The sequence below is a fragment of the Rattus norvegicus genome, chromosome 13 (assembly GCF_036323735.1).
Source record: "Rattus norvegicus strain BN/NHsdMcwi chromosome 13, GRCr8, whole genome shotgun sequence".
NCBI classification, from domain to species: Eukaryota; Metazoa; Chordata; class Mammalia; order Rodentia; family Muridae; genus Rattus; species Rattus norvegicus.
In genome coordinates, this window is record NC_086031.1 from 105,676,163 (window position 1) to 105,698,172 (window position 22,010).

Genomic DNA, 22,010 nt, shown 5'->3' on the forward strand with positions numbered 1-22,010 from the left:
ATTCCAAAGTACACTTTGGCCTCCAGGTTCCCTTGGCATAAGTACCTGGTACAGTTTTCTAAGTCCTAGTTTTTCTCACCACCTCCTTTACTCTAAACCTCCCTCAGCCCCAGCTACTCCTTCTCCTTATAACCTGCTTCAGCTACACTCTCCCTATCTCTCACTTTGTCCCTCCTGCTTCTCTCACTCATGGCCAGGTCTAGTCTGCTGGCCATGTTTAGTTTACTTTCTCCCTCAGCTCTATTCTTTCCAATGTCTCTGGCTGTTCTCACTCTCATACCTACAATAAAAGCTTTCTAATACCATGGAGTGGCCACGTTGTCAGTTTGTACATATATATATGCTAATGTGGCCCACTTTTCCTAAGTCAACCAAAGTTTAAATTAACTTTCAGGTTTTATCTCTAAACAGGTGTGTGCTTTATTATACTTCTGATTAATAGTGAAGAAACTAAGGAATGAAAACTGTCAGAAGGTCTGCCCATGATCAAGCAGAAAGTAACTACAAGAACAGCAATATCCTCCCAGTTACAGACATCTGACCCAGACATACATGTTTGAGAATATGGACTGACACGAAAGGAGCTAGAGGGGAGAGGTAGAAATACTATGAATACAGTATTCACTTATGAAATTCTCAAAGTAAGTTTAAATTTAAAAAACCCACTGTAGCTGCACACTGGAATCCCTTGATGAAGTAAAACAGGCACACAGACAGCCCGTCTCATCTACTAGAGATGACCATCTAACTAGCATGTTAAATCACCGGGGTTGAGAACCATTGGCTTAGGATGAAGGACTGGCTTCAAACTAGGTGAAGAATGAAAAAAGGTTCAAATACATTTTCAGGAGACAAGGAAGTAAATTTATAGTTAAATTTAATTATCTACCAGAAAATCTAATGCTATTCCTCCTCTTTCTGGCCAAAGTGTACCCATGCCTATTTTACCAATCTTTAGAAGATAGTCATTCAGGAGGTAAATCTCACCAGTATCAGCATGTCCAATTAGGATCATTACTATCTTGTTCACATAGGGTTGAATAACTGGACCAGTCAACTTTTCTACTATGCTACCATACAAATAATAATAAAAACCTACATAAAACTCCTCACTAACATTTATAGTCTCTCCAGGTTCTAAAAAAATGAGTTCATACCTCATTAAAAAAAAAAAAGGATTTATTTATTGTATATATGTGAGTGTACTGTAGCTCTCTTCAGACATACCAGATCTCATTACAGATGGTTGTGAGCCACCATGTGGTTGCTGGGATTTGAACTCAGAACCTCTGGAAGAGCAGTCAGTGCTCTTCACTGCTGAGCCATCCCACCTCATCTTTATGCTCACAATTATTTTCCTGACTCAAATGATGTTGGACAATAATCTAATTAAAGTCATAAATGAAGGCCCAAGGAAATCAAAATGCTTTTGCAAAGTCTAAAATAAAGGTTGTCTGTAAGTTATTCTATGCATGGCTCAGTTGGGAGGAAGGGCAGGCTGAACCTAATGTGTTTCACTGGCCAACCTATGGGGCACTGCAGGCAGTTTCCAACTCAGCTAACCATGCACTACTAGAAGCCAGAATAAAGCCACGAGCTCTACATCTAGCCAAATGAATTTTTTTTTTTACATGACATTGGCATAAACTTATCCACACTTTAAAAAATTAGACAAAGTGGGGTTGGGGATTTAGTTCAGTGGTAGAGCGCTTGCCTAGCAAGCGCAAGGCCCTGGGTTCGGTCCCCAGCTCCAAAAAAAGAACCAAAAAAAAAAAAAAAAAATTAGACAAAGGCACTGACAGATTAAAATGAGGTAAAAATTTCATGATCATAAATTTTTCCTATAAACATTATGTAAACTTAAATCTAAGAATTCAACAAATGAGAATATTCTTAACTTCACGCAATCCACGGTTAATGAACAGTTATGTGGGATTAAAACTCATGACATACATTGCCCTTTCAGAATTCCAGCTAAACTGCAAGTACAACAGAACGAACTTAACTTTGTGACCTGGAAATGGTGGCACATGTCTGTAATCCCAACATGGGAGGCTGAGGTAGGAGGATCACAAGTTTCTGGGTAGTCTGAGAGTCTGTCTCAGAAAAGTAATACAAAATGATTTGAACTTGGCAAAAGTCTAAACCAATCAAAAAACTTAGTTCCGCATTCCTGAGCACTTGTATGAATAAATAAAAACAGGACATTTTGCCAAGTGAAGTCGCATGTGTCTTTAATCCCAGCACCTGCTTTACATAGCGAGGTCTACACAGTGAGACCCTGATTCCACAAACTGAAAACTAACTGTTGGGGTTTAGTCTGGTGCTGTTATGTAGTCAAATGCTAATACCTCTCCTCAAGTTCTAGTTGCCCCCGCACCCCCCGCAGATTCCCACACAAACCAAGTGATGCTGTGCAAACCTTGCTCTGCAATTTGAAACTATCAGTTAAATAAAGGTGGCTACAGCCAATTACTGCGGAGAAAAAAGAGGTGGAGTTTGAGTTTGGGCTAAGGATGGCAGGGAGTGACCATTAAGGATAAGAAGGAAGGAGAGAGGAGCTCAGAAGAGAAGGACTCCATTAGTCATGATGGATCAGCAGAATGAAATGCTCCCATGACACGACACCGCCGGAGCAGAAATGACCCAAGAGGATCCAAACAGCAAGTATTTGGGCAAGCAGCCGGTCTAGTGCTAGAGAAGTAGATGAGGGGTGATACCCCAGTAATTGCACAGAGCCTAATTACAAAACCAGTTTGAGTCTCATCCACTTGAAGCTAGACAGGGATAAGAATAAATTATCTTACAGCTAACAATAGTATTCTTCCCCACCTGCAAAGTTGGTTGTAGAAAAAGTAAAATTGTCCTAAATCTATGACCTTCCCAGGAAAAGCCGAATACCAAAGAATGGACATAGGGGCTCAGAGGTGAAGAGTAATGATGTTCCAGAGGATCTGGTTTGATTCCCAAACCCCTCACCATGGCTCACAACCTCCTTAACTCTAGTCCCAAAGGATCTAGTGCTCTCTTATGGCCTTGGCAGGTACTGCACACACACAGTGCACAAACATACTTGCAGGTGAAAGGCCCATACACATTAAAATACAATAAAACAAAAATGTCATTGCATCTCCCCACCACTAAGGAAAATAATGAACACCAACCTACCTTTTTGAAACTTGGAAAAAGCTACAGACTTGAGGCTGCACTGGTGGCCTTTGCATGTTCCCATTAGCTCACCAGCTTTTACATCCCAAAATTTGGCTGTCTGATCACCGGCTGCTGTAACCTTCCAAAAATAATATAGTAAAATTAAAAGAAAGAAACCCTTTATCAGCATCTACTCAGACCTAATAAAATGGAAGTCACTTACAAGTTTAAGTTCACCAGGGACCCACGCCAGGTCAAAGACAGCATTCCAGTGAGCCATCCACTCTAAACAAAGAAATATGACAAATCCAGAGTGTGTTCTATGATAGTCATACAGTAGAAGTTTAAAAACAACTTTTATGGTAGCTTAAATAGGAATGTGTGTACTTGGACCAAAGGGAGTGGCACTATTAGGAGTCATGGTCTTGTTAGAGTAGGTGTGGCCTTGTTGGAGAAAGTGTGTCACTGTGGGGGCGGGCTTTGAGGTCTACTATACTCTGTGCCTAATGCAGCGGTCTCCTGCTGACTGTGGATCAAGATGTAGAACTCTCAGCTCCTCCAGCACCTGCACCTGCACCATGCCTGCCTGCAAGTAGCCATGCAGATAATGGACTGACCCTCTAAACAGTAAGCCCACCCCAATTAAATGTTTCTCTTTATAAGAGTTGCTGTGGTCACGGTGTCTGTTCACAGCAATGAATCCGTAACTAAGACATGTTGGAAGTTTTCATTATAAGATGGTAACTAGTACTCTACTGTTAAGAGGCCAAAGAGCATTATGGTGTCACAAATGTCACACAGCCCCTCCAAGACACCTGCAAGAGCTATCATCTAAAGTCAAACGAGGGAGAGAGGGGACTCAGTGGGTAAAGCACTTGCTGTACGGAGGACATCTAACAACTTCTGACCCCCACACTCGTGTCCACGCACTTTCCCAAAGTCCCCCTCCCCCAAAGAAATAAAAGCATTTTCATAGCATTAGAAGCATTCTCTAAAATAGGATCTTCACAAAGTCCTACCAAGGTAATAAATGTTAGTCTGACTTTAGTTTGGCATTTAAGGCCCTGCTTGCTAGCTCTGTGCAGGCGTGTATCCCTCACTGTTCTTACCATGTACATGAATATCTACCTTATTCCACTCAAGCTGACCAGCATCCTTGTATTACAACAGTAACTTACCAAAAGCTTTATGAATTAAAAATGCTAAAAATTACAGACTTACCCTTGAAGCATGTCTTTTTGCTAGTTTGTGATTCTGTATTATATAATCTGACAAAGCCTTCTTCATTAGCAACTGCTAATATATGCTCCATACTGGGAGCTAAAGAGAAACAAAGAATATATAAGGACTTTCAAGATGAGTACAAAGGTACCAAATGACTCACAACAGGGCTAAGAGATGGCTTATGTCAAAAGTATTTATTGCTCTAACAGAAAACTGGGGTTTGATTCCCAGCATCCACATGGCAGTTCACAATTGTCTGCAACAGTAGTTCCTAGGGATCTAAGGCCCTCTTCTGGCCTCTGTGGTTCATAAACATATATATACACAAGCAAAACACCCATACACATAATATAAAAATAATAAAAAAAAACCCTGACTCTAACCATCAAAATAATCTTCAGATACTCTTACTTGACTAAATCAAGAGTGGTACTGGCCAATGGTAAATAAAATCAGGATGCAGACCACCAGAGAATACAATCTATTGGTTTTAAACTTCCTTTTCATGACCTTTCCTCAATTAAACATTAGACTGGAGACAAGAATTTCTATTCACATTTTTTAAATGATTGCTAGGAAAAAACCCTTCATTTAAAAAACATCTCTGTACCTTATAAATCAGTTATGAGAATAATTTTAACATCTACCTAAGTTACTCTTCTTTCAAAGTCTATTTTCCCTCTAAGTATGAAGCAATATTCTTTCTGTTCAAGCTTAGTGTTTTTAGTCCTTTCCTTACCAGTACAGAAGGTGCATCCAAAAGGAGGAACTGGGACTCCCGTTTCTCCGTAAGATGTGTGCTCATCGTTACAGCTGCACCGATAACCACTTAGGAGAGATTGCAGAGGATAATGTGAAGACCACCCTACAACAGGACAATCCCTTTAAGAATTAAAAGGCAACATCATGTTTTAGCATTTCCCACAAATCTAAAGATAAATATCCTTAGTCTCGTTTGTCTTTTTGAGGCATGGAGGCAATGATTCTGCTTCTGCCTCCCAAGTGATGGGGATGAAAGGTATGAGCTACCATACCTGGCTGAGTATTATTCATATAGAACTTTACATGTGTAACAGATCTACTCACGATCTATGGTGCTCCAGAATACCATTTCTGGTGTTTTCTTTTCTTCTCTTTTCATTCATTCATTCATTCATTCATTCTTTTTTTTTTTTTTTTTACATAAGGTTTCTCTGTATAACAGCCTTGGCTGACCTGGAACTCATGTTGTAGACCAGGCTGGCCTTGAATTTAGAGACCAAGTGTTGAGATTAAAGGGACATGCCACTACTGCCCAGACATTTCTGCTATTTTCTTAAGCCATTTTAAGTAAGAAATCAAAACACTCCGAGGGCATTTGGGTTTATCTAAAATTTTCTTTGGCTTATTATGTAGAGCTTTGGTTGGCCTTGAACTTACTATGGCATAGATCAGAGTAGCCTTGAATTCAGAGTCCCAAGTGCTGGGAGGATTAAAGGCATGTTCTACCACATCCAGCTCTGTCTTACATCTAAAATGTAGAAAATTAGTGTATTATGATCAGCACCAGTGCAAGGAGATCTGACTCTTTTAGCAAAGACACAGCCACTAAAGCATCACCAATTAAACTGTTCCTCCCTTCCAGGCAAAGTTTGCTTTTGTTTTGGGAGTGTCAAATGATAATCAAGGAGACAGCAATCATAACACAATCAGCATTCAAAGGGTTACTGTATCGACTGGTAATTTAACTGCCTTTTTCCTAAAAGTGCTGAAATTCTAGGATCCTAAAATTCTAACAGGAACCCAGTCACAGTATCTGAGATATGACTCAAAAGTGGTCTGTCCTTGCCTCTAAGGAATGAGGATTTAGAGAACAACTCAAAGTAAATTTTCATTTCATTCAGAAATAAAGCCAACTTTCTAATGTGCATAATGCTTCTAAATAAGTCATCATCTAAACTCTGGTTAGCATGAACATGTAGGTTGGCTCATTTAAATGATAAAGGTTGAATGTTCTTATTCAAAACACTTGAAACCAAGAATGCTTTCAACTTGCTTACATTTTTCTGGTTGGGTGTCCTGAGGCTTTTGAATATCATATTAACACTCAAAACCCTTCAGATTTTTTAGATTAACATGCTCAGCCTCAGTAGAGAAACACTCATTCAAGAAGCAATTGCTGACTGACCAAGGAAGTAATAAACCAGCAGCTGCAAGTGCTGGAACTCACACCTAGGGCACTGCCAATCCTCACACGCTTGACCTGTTCTGGACGTGCAGCAGTTTGTCTATCCTGAGATAGACAATGCAAGGTGTAAGACGGGGACATGAAAATGCCTTCCTTTTGCAAAATAGAATAAAGGAAGGGATAAAGATGATGGGATAGGGAGCCTCTCAGACAGATAAGACATTTCAGCAGAAAAAAACTCTTATTCTAGTTTGAGAAGAAAGGAGTGGAAAAGAGAAAGGGAACTTAATCTAGATTTAGAAATTGCTTATGGGGGCATGGCTCCATACTTTCAATATTAAGCAACCCTTTGAGTAATCTGTGAAAGACCACAACAAACAATTATGTTCTCAAATAATCTCATCTAAAAAAAGTAAATTCGAAAACAAAAGGCTACATGTAAATGCATGTGTATAATGTGGGATTTTAAGTCCATTCAAAGAAGAATCACATAAGTAAAAACTGAAGATACAATTTGCTTTGGATATTTTCACAATTAAGCTAATTCCTTAACTCTGCCTCTCTACCTCAACTAATATTCAGACTGATAAACAGCATTTAAAGTGACTCATTGAGCAAGGCCTACTAAGTCCATTATTTCTGCATCTCCCCATAATTCACTTTTGGATCTTTATGAATATGAACCTGTAGTATTCCCCAGACCCCAACACTCATCTGGAAAAGTCCATTCTTTCCTCAATACACAGCTAAAGGCCCACACTTACAAGAAATATACAACAAGGCTTTGCATTTTCAGAGGATCAACACCATATCAATTCAACAGCTTCCACATATTATTTCCAAAGCTGTTGTCTGTCCCTTTCCTATCAGCTGCTTCACTTCCTTTCTATCTCACAAAAGGAAGGTGTCCTTCCATCCCCATCTTATACCTTGCACTGTCAAAAGGTGAGCTACTATGTGTCCATTACAAACATTTAAAAAAGATAAAACTAGTGAGGTCCTAACTATGAGACAATTTGAGATCATAAGGCGCACCAGATACCTAAGTCTATTTCTTTAAAAGATGCACTTTCAATAAAAATTTTGCTTTTTGCTTAAAACATAAGTCACTTGGTTTTTACCCATTATCCACTATGAATTAACTATGGTTATAATTTATCGGGTATTAAAACCAAAGAAAATAGCACTTTATATGCTTTTTGATGTAGCATGCTGGAGTGGTAAGAACTTTTAAATTACAATAGGATAAATTTGGGGGAGAAATAAGGTAGGAATATTCAGAAGAAAAAGCAACCGTACAAAACAGCTGAAGCATTTGCTCACCTTTGAAAAGCAGAAACCACAACTCCCAAGTTGGTATAATTGGGTATGTAAAAGGTTAAGGTATATTTTTGCATGTTTAAAGCTTACACTAAAAACTTTTAGATATGGATTTAAAAATTCTCAAGAGTAAGTAATTATATTCTATTTTACAAACATCAGCAGAGAAAGGAAACTAAAAGCACATTTTGGAGGCATATTATAATCCAGGGAGTAAAGTATCAGATTCCAGTCTGGGGAAAAGGAATACAGAAAATGGAAGAATCAGTTTGTGGTAAAGAGGCAGAGTCAGTGGGGACGAAGGAGATAGATTCAAGCAAGCTTAGGGGAATTTTTTTGAAAAGGTCATAATGAGGACTATGGAGTCTTTGAGTGACTCTCAGTTTTTAGCTGGGATACCAGTTTAATAATGTCAGTCCCCAAAGTAGGTAACAAATTTTGGGGAAATGCCAACTCAGTTTGGGGCTTCAAAATGTAAGATGCTTGTGTGCCTGTCTAGATTAAGATCAACACACACAGCTTTTACAGAAACTAATCCAAAATATAGGGACTGGAATAATGTGAGCACAGTGGATCCTTACTTAAGGCTATAATCATCCAAGCAAGTGGGCACAGCAACCCAGGAGGGGAAAAAGAAAGGAGACACACAGATTTCAGGAGGTAACAATAAAGGAATTCCAATGCCTATCACTGAACCAGTATCTGTAAACAGGAACGACAGGCTGAAAAGTGGATAGATAGAAAATATGTCACATAGGAAAAGAAGGTGGAGTTGAAACTCAGATGCTGTAACTCCAAAGACCACTCACAAGCATTGTGCAGGGCGGCCATTCCTAACACAGGGGGAGTTTTGTAAAGTTCTAGGAGAGAAATGAGCAAGCAGAATGTTAACTACAAGAGTATCCAAGGAGGAGTAAGAATACAAAGTTTTTGATCCGAGCAGGACCTCAAGGAGCTTTTCCTCTTCTCAACATTATTAGGCCCACTCTTCAAAGTCTTAGTTTAATCACACATAAACCCAATCGCATTGCCAATGTTTCTGTAAAGCTGCCCAAGAGAACTGTAGGAAATGAGTTGGCCTTCTATATGCTAACAGGAGAATATGGCTGAATTCCACCGTGCAGAGAAAAACGAATTTAATCCTGTTTCTGGAAATACCTAGGCATCAAAACACATTTGAAACAATACCTTTCCATCTATTACCCGTGGTCGCCTCGTGGGGGTAGCTATGGGCATCTTTTAGTCTGTATTTTAGAACTTTTCAGAACCTGCAGAGATGGGGGAGGGGGCTTTGGCGCCGAAAAAGCAAGATTTAAGCGACTTCTCTGCCTGACTGAGTTCCTCAACTGCGGGCCACGCGCGCTAGTGCACGACAACGAACTTGCAGGGATCGCTAAGGTTCTGCAAAGATCGTACATCGCCTGTGCCAGTGCGTCCCCCATCCCCGACACACACCAGCCAGCTAACTCTAGTTAACGCGCGATATTGACGTAAGCAGCCAGGGGCCCGGGGCGCCAGTTAACGTCCTAACTTCGGCCTCCGTTCCGAACTAAAAAGCTCGGTTACGGTGAAGAGTGTCCTTCCAGAAGGAACCCGAGTACGAGGTTCTTCGGCGGTCCTCACTCGCCCGGATTCGCTCCTGCCGCGGGAGAACTCGAGGCCCGGAGTCGGCAGCGATCCAAGGTGGAGCGCCTGGGGGGAGGTGGTTCCCGCCACGGCCGTTGGGACCGTTACTCACCGTTCCTCAGGACGCCGAGCTGCGGCTGGCGGAGCACCGAGTTGAAGAGCATTTCGTCCTGAGGAGAAGACTCAGCTGAGGAGAACGCCGAGGAGATCGCCCCCAAGTTCCGCCGGAGCCTCCGCTTGCGCCCTCCACAGCGCGACACGGTTTTGCCTCCAACTCCCGCCACTGCGAGCCCCGGCCGCCAAACTCCGCGCCAAACTGACGTCATGCTCTCTGATTGGCTCTCGTCGCAGCGTTCTGGAGCCTCGGAGGCTCGGCCCCATTCTAAGCCCCGCCTTCCTCTCGCTCAGCCGCGGGAACCCAGGGTTCACAAACCCCCTGAGCGCCTGCGCGGGGGGGGCCACAGAAGCGCGGGCGAACCGCCGGGCGGCCCGGGCGCATGCGTACACTGCCTGACAGCTCACGGAGGGAAAAATCCGCGAGACCGCGGCGGGAGAAGATGGCGGTGCAGGGGAAGAGTTTGCAATCTTTGTGACTAGGCGAGTCCGGTAACTATAAGGATCATGGCGTCAAACTCAACCAAGTCTTTCCTGGCCGATGCCGGCTATGGCGAACAGGAGCTGGACGCTAACTCCGCTCTTATGGAACTGGACAAAGGTACGGAAGGAGGGGAACGGGAGAGGCATCTGGGGGGAGTGGCGCCACCTTGTGGCGGCAGCTAGAGGAGCTAGGAAGGCGCATGCGCCGATGTATGGGGCGGGAAGCGCCGCTGTCTTGGATCCTGCGTTTGGGCGCTTGCTGTGCTGTTGGAGTGGCCTTGCACAGCGGGAGCAGAGGACTGCGCTAGCGAGTACGCCTTTGACCACTTGGGGTTACAGTCTCAGATTTCCCATACAGTAAATGAGACAATTCCTAAAAATCCTGAAGTCGGAGATTATATTTTAAAACGTTCAGTGCAGGTGAAACCTTCATCAAGAGAGCCATATGGTTTCCTGAGCGTTTTATAGCGATTTGTCTTGTGAGACTTCGAATGGCGCGTTCTATAACAGGTTCCATAAGGATGAGAACATGGTTCCATAAGGAAGAGCATGGCTGAACGCGCGCATTCTCTGCAGACAAGTTCCACGAGTTAGCGTCCCTTGTGCAGGTAGCCAAGAGAAATGACTTTAGGGTTAGGAGTTGAATTCCAGTTCTACGAAAGCGATTATGGGAAGCGACGTTATCAACTAGCCTGATTTGTCTGCAAAGTGGGCAATTTAAATGGCAGTGATATGCAAAAAGATGCATCTATTAAATGCTGAAGAGATACTCCTTTGTCTCCGGGTGGATAAGTCGCTAGGCAAGGACAGATAGTTATCTGTAAAGAAGTCCTGTGTTAATGTGAGACGTTTGTTTCTGTGTACTTCCAAGGTTTTTACCCCATAGACAATTCTTGGTTACCTGCAGCCAGTGTATAGCCTGTAGAGAATGGGACTAGAAACTAAGGATCTGCCTGCAAATTCACTTTAGTCCCTTTGACTTGAACATGCGTATTGCCTTTTAGGGATTTAAACAACAACAAAAAGTTAATGTTTGTATTGGGTTGTTTATTGATAGGTTATTTCTCCGATGTCGGTGAAATGAGCCTCCGATGTCGGTGAAATGAGCCAATTTAAGCCAGGTTAGATTGTATTAAAGGCATGTTTATTGGTAAGCTATTCTGGAGTGGGTGAGTTCACTGGCCCCAAGGACCAAGGCCTGGCAAGTCACCCTGAGAAAGGGGAGAGGGGTTAGGGAAGGGAAACAGAAAAGAGAAAGGGGTGATGTGTACATAGGAAGAGAAAAAGACCAAACTGTCTGATTTCTATTGGGAGGAGACTCTGAGGGACCAAACTGTCTGATTTCTATTGGGAGGAGACTCTGAGGGAAAGGGCGTCCAGCCCCTGGGCTGGAAGGTTCAAGGTTGGAGTCAGGGTGTGCTGGGAGAACCTGGTGGTCAGGTTGGCTTTGGTATGTAAAATATGCACCTCTGTCCCTTGTCCCTGGTTGAAACCAGTTACTGGTAAGAGTTTTTTAGGTTGGCCTGGACTCCCTAAAGCCAAGGATGACTCTCAACTTTTGATCTTCAACTTCCCAAGTCCTAGTTCTGGTGTGACCCACCACACTGGTTTATTCAGTGCCAAATACTTTGTTATTAGAGACACATCCTGCCCAGTGTAGGATTCTTAAAGAAAGTCTTTACTTTCTCTGATCTACCTGGGTATACATTCTCATGACACAAAAACTGATGTCCATCTGTTATATTGGTTTTTACTTTTAACAAGTTATAGATCTTTGCCTCTGAAATATGAAGTTATAATAGGAACTTTATTCTTTAATATTGGATTATAATCCCCTTCCCACAGACATTTTTAATGTTCTACTGTAGCTGATCTTGTCCCATGCTAAGAGTAGATAGTGTTGTAGAACAGTGACAAGGATAGAGAGCATGGAAAAAAGGATATCTGGAGTTACCTTCTGAAAGTGTTGTGACCAGTGTGATGGTTTGCCATGTGAGACACTTGCCGTGCAAGCCTGACAGTCCGTCCGATCCTTAGAACCCACAGTGGAAGAACAACTGACTTGTACAAGTTGTCTTCTACCTGTAGTACTCCTGTGCTTGCATTCACACACATGTACATGTGCACACACACACACACACAATCATAATGAAATAAGGTTTGCATTTTTAGAAAAAGTTGCTGTGGCTGTAGGGATGACGTGGCCTCTAAGAGCCCACACTGCTTTTTTGTGAGACCAGAGTTCAGTTCTCGGCACTCACATCTCAAACCTCACAACTGCCTGTAACTCTAGAAGGTCTGGTGTACACATATTTCCCCCTCCCCCTTCCCCTACATACACATAATTAAAAATAAAGATCTTTAAAAGAAAAGTTGCAGTTGTAATGAAAAAATTAATGCAGCCTTTTTAATAAGAAGAGTTGAAATAAAAATACATATGTGTAATAATAAGTAGGTGGCTAGTGAGCATTTTGTGGATGAGCCCCAAGCTCAAAGATACATTGTATAAGCCAGGAACAGCAGTGTGACACAGATGGGCCCAGGAGCCGTTGCTCGAGGCTGAGTCTCACAGATTTCTCTAAGTCTAGGTTTTCTAATGTAGATTATTATCATCAGACCAAGTATTTTCCCCTTAGGTGATTGGAAGTTGTCCAGATGAAAACCAGCAAGATCTCCTCCTGCAGAGGGAAAGTTTAAGTGAAATCACTCAATCCGATGGCTCTGTGCACACCTGACTCTGGAAAGGATAGGGTGGCAGTGGGAAGGGAATGGGACTCACTATCTTTCTTGCTGCACATGCAGTGGAGGCTGGCATAAACTTAATGCTGTGGCGAAAACCTGATTTTGGAGTGCTAATTAAACTCTGAGAACTGGGTGAGAGTCAGGATGGAATCCACACACTAGGATTTCCCTGGGATGTTACCATCCACCCAGTTCCACACATCTTAATTTTCCCTGTGAACAAAGACCACTGTTGGTCTGCCCACTTGTCCATGAATGTAATTGGTGTTAGGGAGAGTGAGGACTCTACTCACAGCCCTTCTAAGAGAATGGTCCCTGCCACTGGGTGTGTACCAGGAGACTGACTCCTGGTCATTACTAGTGGTTTTAAGAGTAGACACATGGGATTCAGACTCTTTTTCCTGAGGATATTTATTACCAGACTACATTTAGTCTGACAGCGTTGATAAGTAAATCTTTAAGGTTATGTAGAACCTAGGACAAAGGCTAGTAGATTCAGCAATTAGGTGACTACATTGAAGTTGAATTAGGGAGGGTGGACTCTGCAGTCTGGTTGGTAACCCCTGATGGACAAGGTGAGATAAACTAAACAGAAATCCACTTACTGAAGCCACGGCCTCACTTTTATGTATGACCGTGAGCTGTTCTCTTATGGTGTACAATGGGGTTATTAAATAGTCTCGGTTCTGATTTGTTTTAACCAGTGTTTTCTCATGTGCAGTCTGCAGTATTATATGTCCCCTTGTTCATTTGCAGTGTTTTCTGAAATTTTGGGGAAGGACATTTAGTAATTATGTCAGAAATTGACTGCCATTTCTGCCTTCTAAATATGAAGTGACCTTTGTTAACTTTATTAAGCTGTGGATTATGGTTGCCTTCTGTTGTGTAGTTATACTTGGTTTATTTCCTTGTGACGCTGAGGCTTGAACAAAGGGTCTTATTCCTGGGGTTGTGCTGCTTTGCAGTTGAGCTGTATTTTAGCCCTGTGTGGTGATACTTGAGTTTCTTTTTTTGTCCCTGTTACAAGCACCTTTAAAAAGATGAATATATGAGATGCATACATATTAGCGATTCAGTTTTGAACCGTGTTCATCTCAGCTACGGAAAGTGTGTGATAATTGTCTAAGTTGCTCTTTCATGGTGGTGCTTCATTAGTGATGCTTTTAGTGAATATTGGTTGTATTCATGGTTACTTAGTGTCTTGTGACCTAAGAGGCCCTGCCAGGGAGACACATGCTCTGATTTAGCAGCTGGAGATGGCAAAGCGCTCAGGGGCGCTCACAGTTCCTGTGGCAGTGGCAGTGTGCTACATGACAGGAGCTCCCTGCAGCATCAGTTTCTTAGCAACAGTAGTTGCTTTAATCAGTTTGGCTGTGTGCTATTAGGTATTCTTAGAAGTTGAGCAGGCTTCAATGCCAGGTGTGGTGACATACCCTGTACCGACAGGGCCTGGGAGGCAGGCAGGATAGTTTGACTACTCCTAGTTTGGGATCATTCATAGTGAGTTCCAGGGCAGCCAGGTCTGCATAGCAAGTGCTTGTAACTGCTGAGCCGTCTCTGTGGGTCCTAAACTGATTCTCTTACACATAAAGCAGTGAAAAAAATTTTAAAATGTTGACAGTTGATTAAGACTATTCAGGAATATAAAATATCAGTGAATTTAAAAGGCTGTGTTGAAAAGCAAGACTGTGTCTCAACAGTCAAACCCCAAGAAGTTTAGTCTTAAAAATGTTGAAGAGATTAACACATAATTAACCAGTAGCTTTTGCTGATTTCAGCTGAGGAATTCCAGCACATGCGCCTGAGATTTCTGTTGTTTGAAAACAGTTTGTGGGGCTGGAGAGATAGCTCAGCAGTTAAGGACACTGGCTGTTCTTGCAGAGACCCTGGTTCAGTTCCCAGCACCCACATGGCAGCTCACAACCTTTAGTGTCAGGTGAGATGATGCCTTCTTGTGGCATCTGCAGGCCTTGCAAGCACAAGGTACACATCTATACATACAAGCAGAATACCCGTGTGTGTGTGTGTGTGTGTGTGTGTGTGTGTGTGTTATAGCAAATAAGAAAGTCTCAAAACTTTATAGTTATAGCTCTTATATTTAGGTCTTATGTTTCAGGTGTTTTTAGTGTAAGTTTATATATAATGCAGGCTAAGGGTCAAGGTTCATTTTTTAGTTAGGTGTTTTCAGTCTTTCCAGAAACAGTGTTAAAAAATTTCCACATTGAGCTTGGTCACTATTCTACTGTTGTGAAGAGACACCATGACCAAGGCAGCTCTTATAAAGAAAGCATTTAATTGGAGGCTTGCTTACAGTTGTAGAGAGTTAGTCCATTACCATCAGGCATGGCACTAGAGCAGCAGCTGAGAGCTTTACATCCTGGTTCACAGGCAGAAGGAGAAATTGGACTTGGCATGGGAAAGCCTACCCCTAGTGGCACTCTTCTTCCAACAAGGCCACACCTCCTTTTTTTTTTTTTTTTTTTTTTTTGGTTCTTTTTTTCGGAGCTGGGGACCGAACCCAGGGCCTTGCGCTTCCTAGGTAAGTGCTCTACCACTGAGCTAAATACCCAGCCCCAAGGCCACACCTCCTAATCCTTCTCAAACAGCTCCACTGACTGGGGACCAAACATTCAAACATGGGCTTACAAGGGTCACTCTTATTCAGACCCACAGCTATGCTGGTTACAGTCTCTTCTTTTCCTAGCATGAGTTAGGAAACTGTAACGATTCCTTGGAATACTAGGTTAGTCATGACCTACAAACTGTATTGTATTTTCATTCTGTTGAAAATACATTCTCTTATTTTCCTTCTGATTTCTTCTTTCCCCTATGGGTTACTTAACAGAATATTGATTACCAAATACTTGGAAGGGTTCTAGATGTTCTTCATGTACTGATTGCTAATTCAGTTCCTGTGTAGTCAAGAGCATAAAGTGCGTGTGACTTGTTCCTCGCTCGTTGTGTTTTATTTCTATAGTACCAGGGGTTGCTTCTGAGAGTGTTAGACAAGTGCTCAGCCACTGAACTGTAGCCCAGTCCCTCTCAACCCTCCCCCGCCCCGTGCCTCTGAGGCAGAGTTTTACAAAGCTGCTCAAGCTGGCCTTGTAAATGCTCTGCGACCAATGTTAGCCTTGAAGTGTGATCCTCTTGTCTCAGCCTGAGTATGCAGGACTATATGCTTATACTACCAACCCTGGCTTCAGTCCTTTTAAATTCACTGATATTTTAATTCCTGAATAGTCTTAATCAACTTACAACATTTTAAAAATTTTTATTTTTTCACTGCTTTATGTCTGAGAGAATCAGTTTAGGACCTAGAGAGAGCTCAGCAATTAAAAGCACTTGCTACTCTTTCAGAGGACCCGAGACTCACCACGAGGTGTAAGTAACTCCATCTTCAGGGATCCAACACCTTCTGGCCTGTGCAACCACTCACATGTGTGCATGAAAAAAACCTTTAAAGTGAATGTTTATGAAATGCTGAGGCATTTACTTATTTGTTTGGTGGCTATTTTGTTTTGCTTTTGAGGTAGTTTTATATTATGGTATTGTGTTTTGCTTTCTTTCGAGATAGCCTTAGGTGACTCAGGCTGGCCTCAAACTTGGTATGTAGCTGAGGCTGGCTTTGAACTGATCTTTTGCCTCTTCACATGTGGTGCAATTGCAGGTATATGCCACCATCCATACCCTGACTCCAAATACTTAGTATACACGCCATTTTTATTTATTTTTATTGTCAGCTTTTTTTTTAAATTGTTTGTACTGCCGTCTTCCTGCTGTGGACTCCCTGGTGTCTGGGTCACAGGCATGTGCCATCTTGCCCAGCCTTCCACTCTTAGTTTTGAACAGTGCTTCTTTTACTTGTTGAAAAACTGCTCTCTTCCTGCATGATAGGTCGGTATTTGACATTTCTGCCTGGAGCTACACATCTGTAACTAGTTCCTCCGGTGCCTTTCCATTAGGTCTGAGGTCTGGCAAACTCGGGGAGCAGTGTGAAGCGGTCGTGCGCTTTCCCAGGCTTTTCCAGAAGTACCCGTTCCCTATTCTCATCAATTCAGCGTTCCTAAAGTTAGCTGACGTTTTCAGAGTTGGGTAAGTGTTCGTGATGCCTGAGCATCTTAAAGCACAGGTTTCTTGTATCTCTCTCTGACATTGTGTCTCTGCGCCATTAGGCTCTTCTTCAGTTACTCTGGGTGGGTGAGTGATGCTTTGTACCACACTTTGGTATGGGATTTAATGACATTTTTAGAAAAAATGAAAAGTAAAGTTCAGAGAGTAATTATTTCTTTACGGAACAAGATAAATTACATCAGAACAACCTTATTCTGCTACTGTGTATGTATTTTGTAAAACTGTAGGGTTTTTAACAGATTGTTTTTAGAAGTTCCTGATTTCATTTAGTGAATTGTGACATGAGATGCACATATGTGCAGTTTTTGAAATGTGTAAACGGAATAAATGCCACTTCCTCATTTCTCTCCTCACCCTTACCTTTCCCAAGTTGGGTGGAGGAAGATCACCTGACACTGGCCGAGGCTGTGGCTTGACCACAGAGGTTAATTCTGTCCTGGGGCTGTTTCTTGTGTCAGGCTTTTAAGCACCTCTCAGCGGGGCTCAGGTCCTCCACGTACGGAGCTTAGTGGTGAGACAGAGAAAGACTCAAAGCATTGGCCTTAGTGCTGCTCTGACCCAAGTTATGTGCACCTTGACTAGAGTGAGCAAATGCTTTCTCCATATTTTTTCTAGAAACAACTTCCTGCGGCTGTGTGTTCTCAAAGTGACCCAGCAAAGTGAAAAGCACCTGGAGAAGATTCTAAACGTGGATGAATTTGTGAAGAGGGTTTTCTCGGTGATTCACAGTAATGACCCTGTGGCGAGAGCCATCACCCTACGGTACTGTGTCACTGCGTGATTCAACCCAAGACTGACTAAGCTGTCGTTATGTATCTAAAAGGACTTGGTGTTTACTAAGACTGCAAGAATATGGTGGCTGACCTCATTTGAGGTTAGGGTAACAGCTGCAGTGCTGTTCTGGTTGTCAACTGCTTTGCTTGTGTTTCAAGCATCCTACTATGTAGGAGCTCCAATGTAAGAACTGGGTAGATTTCAGTACACCGCATCCTTGACTCCTTTTAAACTTTTGAAGTTTCCCAGGTTGGCATTGAACTTGGGAGTCTTCCTATGTTGGCCTCTGGAGTAATTGGGATTCCATGTCCGTGCTACCGTGCCTGGCAGCACTCTTTCAGTCGTTTGTATAATTACAGGTATAATTGGGAGGACATTTTTGAAACCCAGATAACTAAATTATTGGTCTCCTTTTTGGGGTTTTCTGCTCGTATAGTCCTCTTTTTAACTAGAAGATGCAGGAAATCATCTTTCCTGAGTTTGCTTTTTTCTGGGTCAAGCCTAGGTTCAGAATTAGTTGCTTTGTCCTCCTTCTGCCTTTTGATTTAAGTTGAACATCATGTGATGTTTTAAAGTCAGTTCTTGGGGCTAGGGATGTAGCTGATTTGGTAAACCCACTACTGACGTTCTGGGTTCAATTCCCAGCACGGCGTGATACTGGGTGTGGTGGTGCACACCTGTAATCCCAGCACCTGGGAAGCTGGGGCCAAGGGATCAGGGGTTCAGGGTCATTTTGGCTACGCAGTAACTTTAAAACCAGCTTGAACTGAATGAGACACCAAGATGTCATTGATTGTTACCTTTGAAACCATCCAGCAAGGCAGTAGTCACTCACGAATTTAATCTCAGCACTTAGGAGGCAGAGGCCAGCTAGATCTAGAGTGAGTTCCTGAAGAGCCTGGGCTATATAGAGAAGCTTTGTCTCTATATAACTAAACGAAGGAAAACAAGACCACCCCACCTAGCTTACTTGAGGCAATGGGTTCAGTTCCCAACACCACAGAAACAGATAGGGACTGGGAGGGTGGACACAATAACCAACCGGGAACTTAAAACTGAGACACCTAGTGGTGGCACTGGGGAGGCAGAGGCAGAAGATCTCTGAATTTGAGGGCAGTCTGAGCTACAGCAAACTGCAAAGAGACCCTCCCTATCTTTCCACAAAACGAAAAGTTGAAGATTGATCTTAGTAGTTCATTGATAGAATATTGTATAAAAGAAAGATATATTAATACAGAAGGTGACAGTGCTAAAACGATTTTAGGGTTTTATGTGTACGTGTGAGTGCGAATTTGTATGTATGTACACATGCATGCCTGGTACCCTTGCAGACCAGAAGAGGGTGTCCAGTCCCCTGGAACTGGTGTTCTGGGAATTGTGAGCTGCTGAGTGGATGATAGGAACTGAGCCCAGGATCTTTGCAAGAGCAGCAGGTGCTGGCATCCACATTAGCTGGTCCCTGTCAGTGAGTATAGTATCGTAGGTTCAGAAAAGGTCTCAAGGAACATTGTCAACAGCGATTATTTTGGGAGGGGTCACAGAGTTAGGAACTCTGTCTGAATTGTTTCCACAAGCATGCATTACTTGAGTTTTTATCAGAAGCAACTAAGGAGAATAATAGAATTTTAAAAAGTATACTTTTCACATCATTTGGAGGTAGTTTGAATATTTTGACAAGGTATAGGCTCATACTTTAGTGTTTCGTTCTGTGCATAGCTTGTATTTCTGAGTTCTAGCAGTTGGGCCTTAAGAACTGTTGCTGCCAATAAAATTGGCAATTTCTAGTAAGTTTTCAAAGAGATATATTTTAAAGACAGACTACTGCCTTTTAATCTTCAACAGTACTACTCAAAACAAGAAGCACCAAGGAATTGTTTCTAATGATGACCAATGGAGTTGTGCCTTGTTATATCATAGTAAAAAAACTGCCCACCAGAATGTGTTGCAGTTGGCCTACTCTGATTCTTTCTGGTAGAGTATTAGACTAATAATAATTTATTACTTTTTTTGAGAAATTATTAGTTTCAAGTTTTCCTTGTGAAATTTAATATAAATTAAAAGAATCCGTATTATTTTTCTTTGTTTTTTGAGATAGGGTCTCATTGTGTAGACTTAGAGAGATCCTGCCTCTGCCTTAACAGTGCTGGGATTAAATGTGTGCACCATCATGCCTGGCCATCTGTCTTGTTTATAAGGAAGTCAGCTACTCTGTAGTGAATTTCATCTCTGTAAGGGAACAAGGTGGGGTGTGTCAGGTCAGAGGTCACAACTGCCTAGGATACTGTAGGAACCCGGTGGTCTTAGTTTCAGTGGTCTGCAGCTTTCTGAAGTCCATGGCTTCCTGCAGAAAGGATTTCTCAAGCTCTCTGTGGTTTCAATTTAAACATTTATTTTTGTTTTCTAAATATACTTTTTTTTTTTTTTACATTTCTTTATTGTGCGAGTGAGTGAGTGAGCGAGCGAGAGCTCTTTCACAGAAGACACATTTGGGGATTCAGTTCTTTTCTTTGACTGAATTCAGAGACTGAACTCAGGTTGTTAGGGTTGGTGTCAGGCATCCCATTGAGCTGTGTCTGGCCCTGTATTTTCTAGACTTTATTTTCCTCACTGTTGCAGAAACTGGCATGAGCTGCAGGGGGCATCCTCCACCTCTGGGAAAATCTTCTCTTGATATGGTTGATTAAGAAAGCATTATGCCAGTGTTTATTAATGTGTGTGGGGGAAGGTGGAAAGTCTGTTGTACTTTGTGATTCTGCTTCCTAGCAGGTATGTTGTATTCCTGATACCTTGTTAAAGTAGACTTCTTTATGCAACATTGATATCGAGATGCTTTAATAATTTAAAAGTTTCTTCTGGGCTCTGATTCCTGACCTGTACTTCATGATGATTTTTTTTGGAAATATTGCTGTACTTGTCAAAGGCAGGGTAAAGAGAGGATGTAGCTCAGTGGTGGAAAGCCTGACTGACATGTGTAACAGCCCTGAGTTTAGCCCCCAGGTCTAGAGGAAGAAAGGAAAAAAGGGAGGGAGAGAAAGAAGGAAGGGGGGAGGGAGGGGCAGGCAGGCAGGAGAGAAGGGAACTTGGCTTTTGCTGTTTTAATACTTCTGATCTACTTAAGCATACAGATATGCTTGGATTTGAGTCATTGCCGGATTCCTAAGGCTAATCATTCTTAACCTGAAATTTATAGAGTGACCTAAACTTTTTGGGTTGATAAGCTAGCTTGCCTTCCTTTTCCTGTCCTGATTTTGAATTAAGTATACTTCTATGCTTGTGTTTCTGTAGGATGTTGGGAAGTCTGGCGTCAATCATCCCTGAGAGGAAGAATGCCCACCACAGCATCCGTCAGAGTCTGGACTCCCATGACAATGTAGAAGTTGAAGCTGCTGTCTTTGCAGCCGCAAACTTCTCGGCACAGTCAAAGTAAGCATAGGCCTTTTAGTGATTTGGCTCCTGCAGGGAGTTTTGAAAGAATAACTTGATGTCTGTGGTCACTAAGGTATATAGAAAGGTGTAAATAATGAATTGTATTTTCCAAGAAGTTATACAAAATGTTGGGGGAAGAATATACAAATGTTGATCCCCAAAAGACAAGGTTCTCATAGCCTGGTTTGGGGAAAGAGCCCTTGGTAGCCTTCCATAAACACATCCATGCCCCAAAATTGCTACTTTCTTATTGGCTTTGACACAGATAATAATTTTTTTTTTTTTTTTTTTTTGGTTCTTTTTTTCGGAGCTGGGGACCGAACCCAGAGCCTTGCGCTTCCTAGGTAAGCGCTCTACCACTGAGTTAAATCCCCAGCCCCCAGATAATAATTTAAAATGAAAACTGACTTTGACATGTTCAGGATCTTAGAAGTGTGTGTGTGTGTGTGTGTGTGTGTGTCTGTCTGTCTGTCTGTCTGTCTGTCTATGTATGTGTGCACATGCATGTATGTGTACATGTGTGTGGACACTAGAGGATAACCTCAGGTTTGTCATAGTTCTGTGTTGATATTTGTCTTTTTGTTTTGAGACAGTCACTGGCCTGCAACTTACAAAGCAGACCAGCCAAAAGCTCCAGGGATCCACCTGTTTTTGCCTTCCCTGATGCCAGTTATATCTGAGGGTTAGGAAGACTCAGATGAGGAAGGTGTTCAATCACAAGGACCAGCTCTATGTGGTAAACACGTTTTCCCACAGAGGCATGTGACTAACAACAGCTGAAGTGAACTCACTCCTATCTGCTATTCTTGAGAGGAGCACAGAACACATTTCAAGAGCAAGCACTCAGAATCCC

General features: G+C 42.3%; 2 protein-coding genes across 9 annotated transcripts in view; one reads left to right on the forward strand and one right to left on the reverse strand.

Moving 5' to 3' along the window:
• Dtl (denticleless E3 ubiquitin protein ligase homolog) overlaps window positions 1-9,759 on the reverse strand; it is a 39,014-nt gene extending 29,255 nt beyond the window's left edge. Inside the window, exons 1-6 of one of the 7 annotated variants that reach the window (XM_039091504.2) lie at window positions 9,600-9,711; window positions 5,794-5,884; window positions 5,114-5,239; window positions 4,372-4,470; window positions 3,374-3,435; window positions 3,169-3,289 (exon numbers count right to left, since the gene is read on the reverse strand). In XM_039091504.2, the coding sequence (XP_038947432.1) occupies window positions 3,169-3,289; window positions 3,374-3,435; window positions 4,372-4,462 (274 nt within the window). In that variant the 5' untranslated portion in view covers window positions 4,463-4,470; window positions 5,114-5,239; window positions 5,794-5,884; window positions 9,600-9,711. The other 6 variants (NM_001427431.1, XM_039091506.2, XM_063272400.1 and 3 more) reach the window with 6 other exon arrangements.
• Window positions 9,760-10,045: 286 nt separating this feature from the next.
• Window positions 10,046-22,010, forward strand: part of Ints7 (integrator complex subunit 7) — a 53,402-nt gene continuing 41,437 nt past the window's right edge. Inside the window, exons 1-4 of one of the 2 annotated variants that reach the window (NM_001191675.1) lie at window positions 10,046-10,202; window positions 16,789-16,918; window positions 17,573-17,719; window positions 21,017-21,154. In NM_001191675.1, coding sequence (NP_001178604.1) covers window positions 10,109-10,202; window positions 16,789-16,918; window positions 17,573-17,719; window positions 21,017-21,154 — 509 coding nt within the window. In that variant the 5' untranslated portion in view covers window positions 10,046-10,108. Of the gene's footprint in view, window positions 10,203-15,296; window positions 16,208-16,788; window positions 16,919-17,572; window positions 17,720-21,016; window positions 21,155-22,010 lie in introns of those variants that run through there. The other variant, XM_063272191.1, reaches the window with a different exon arrangement.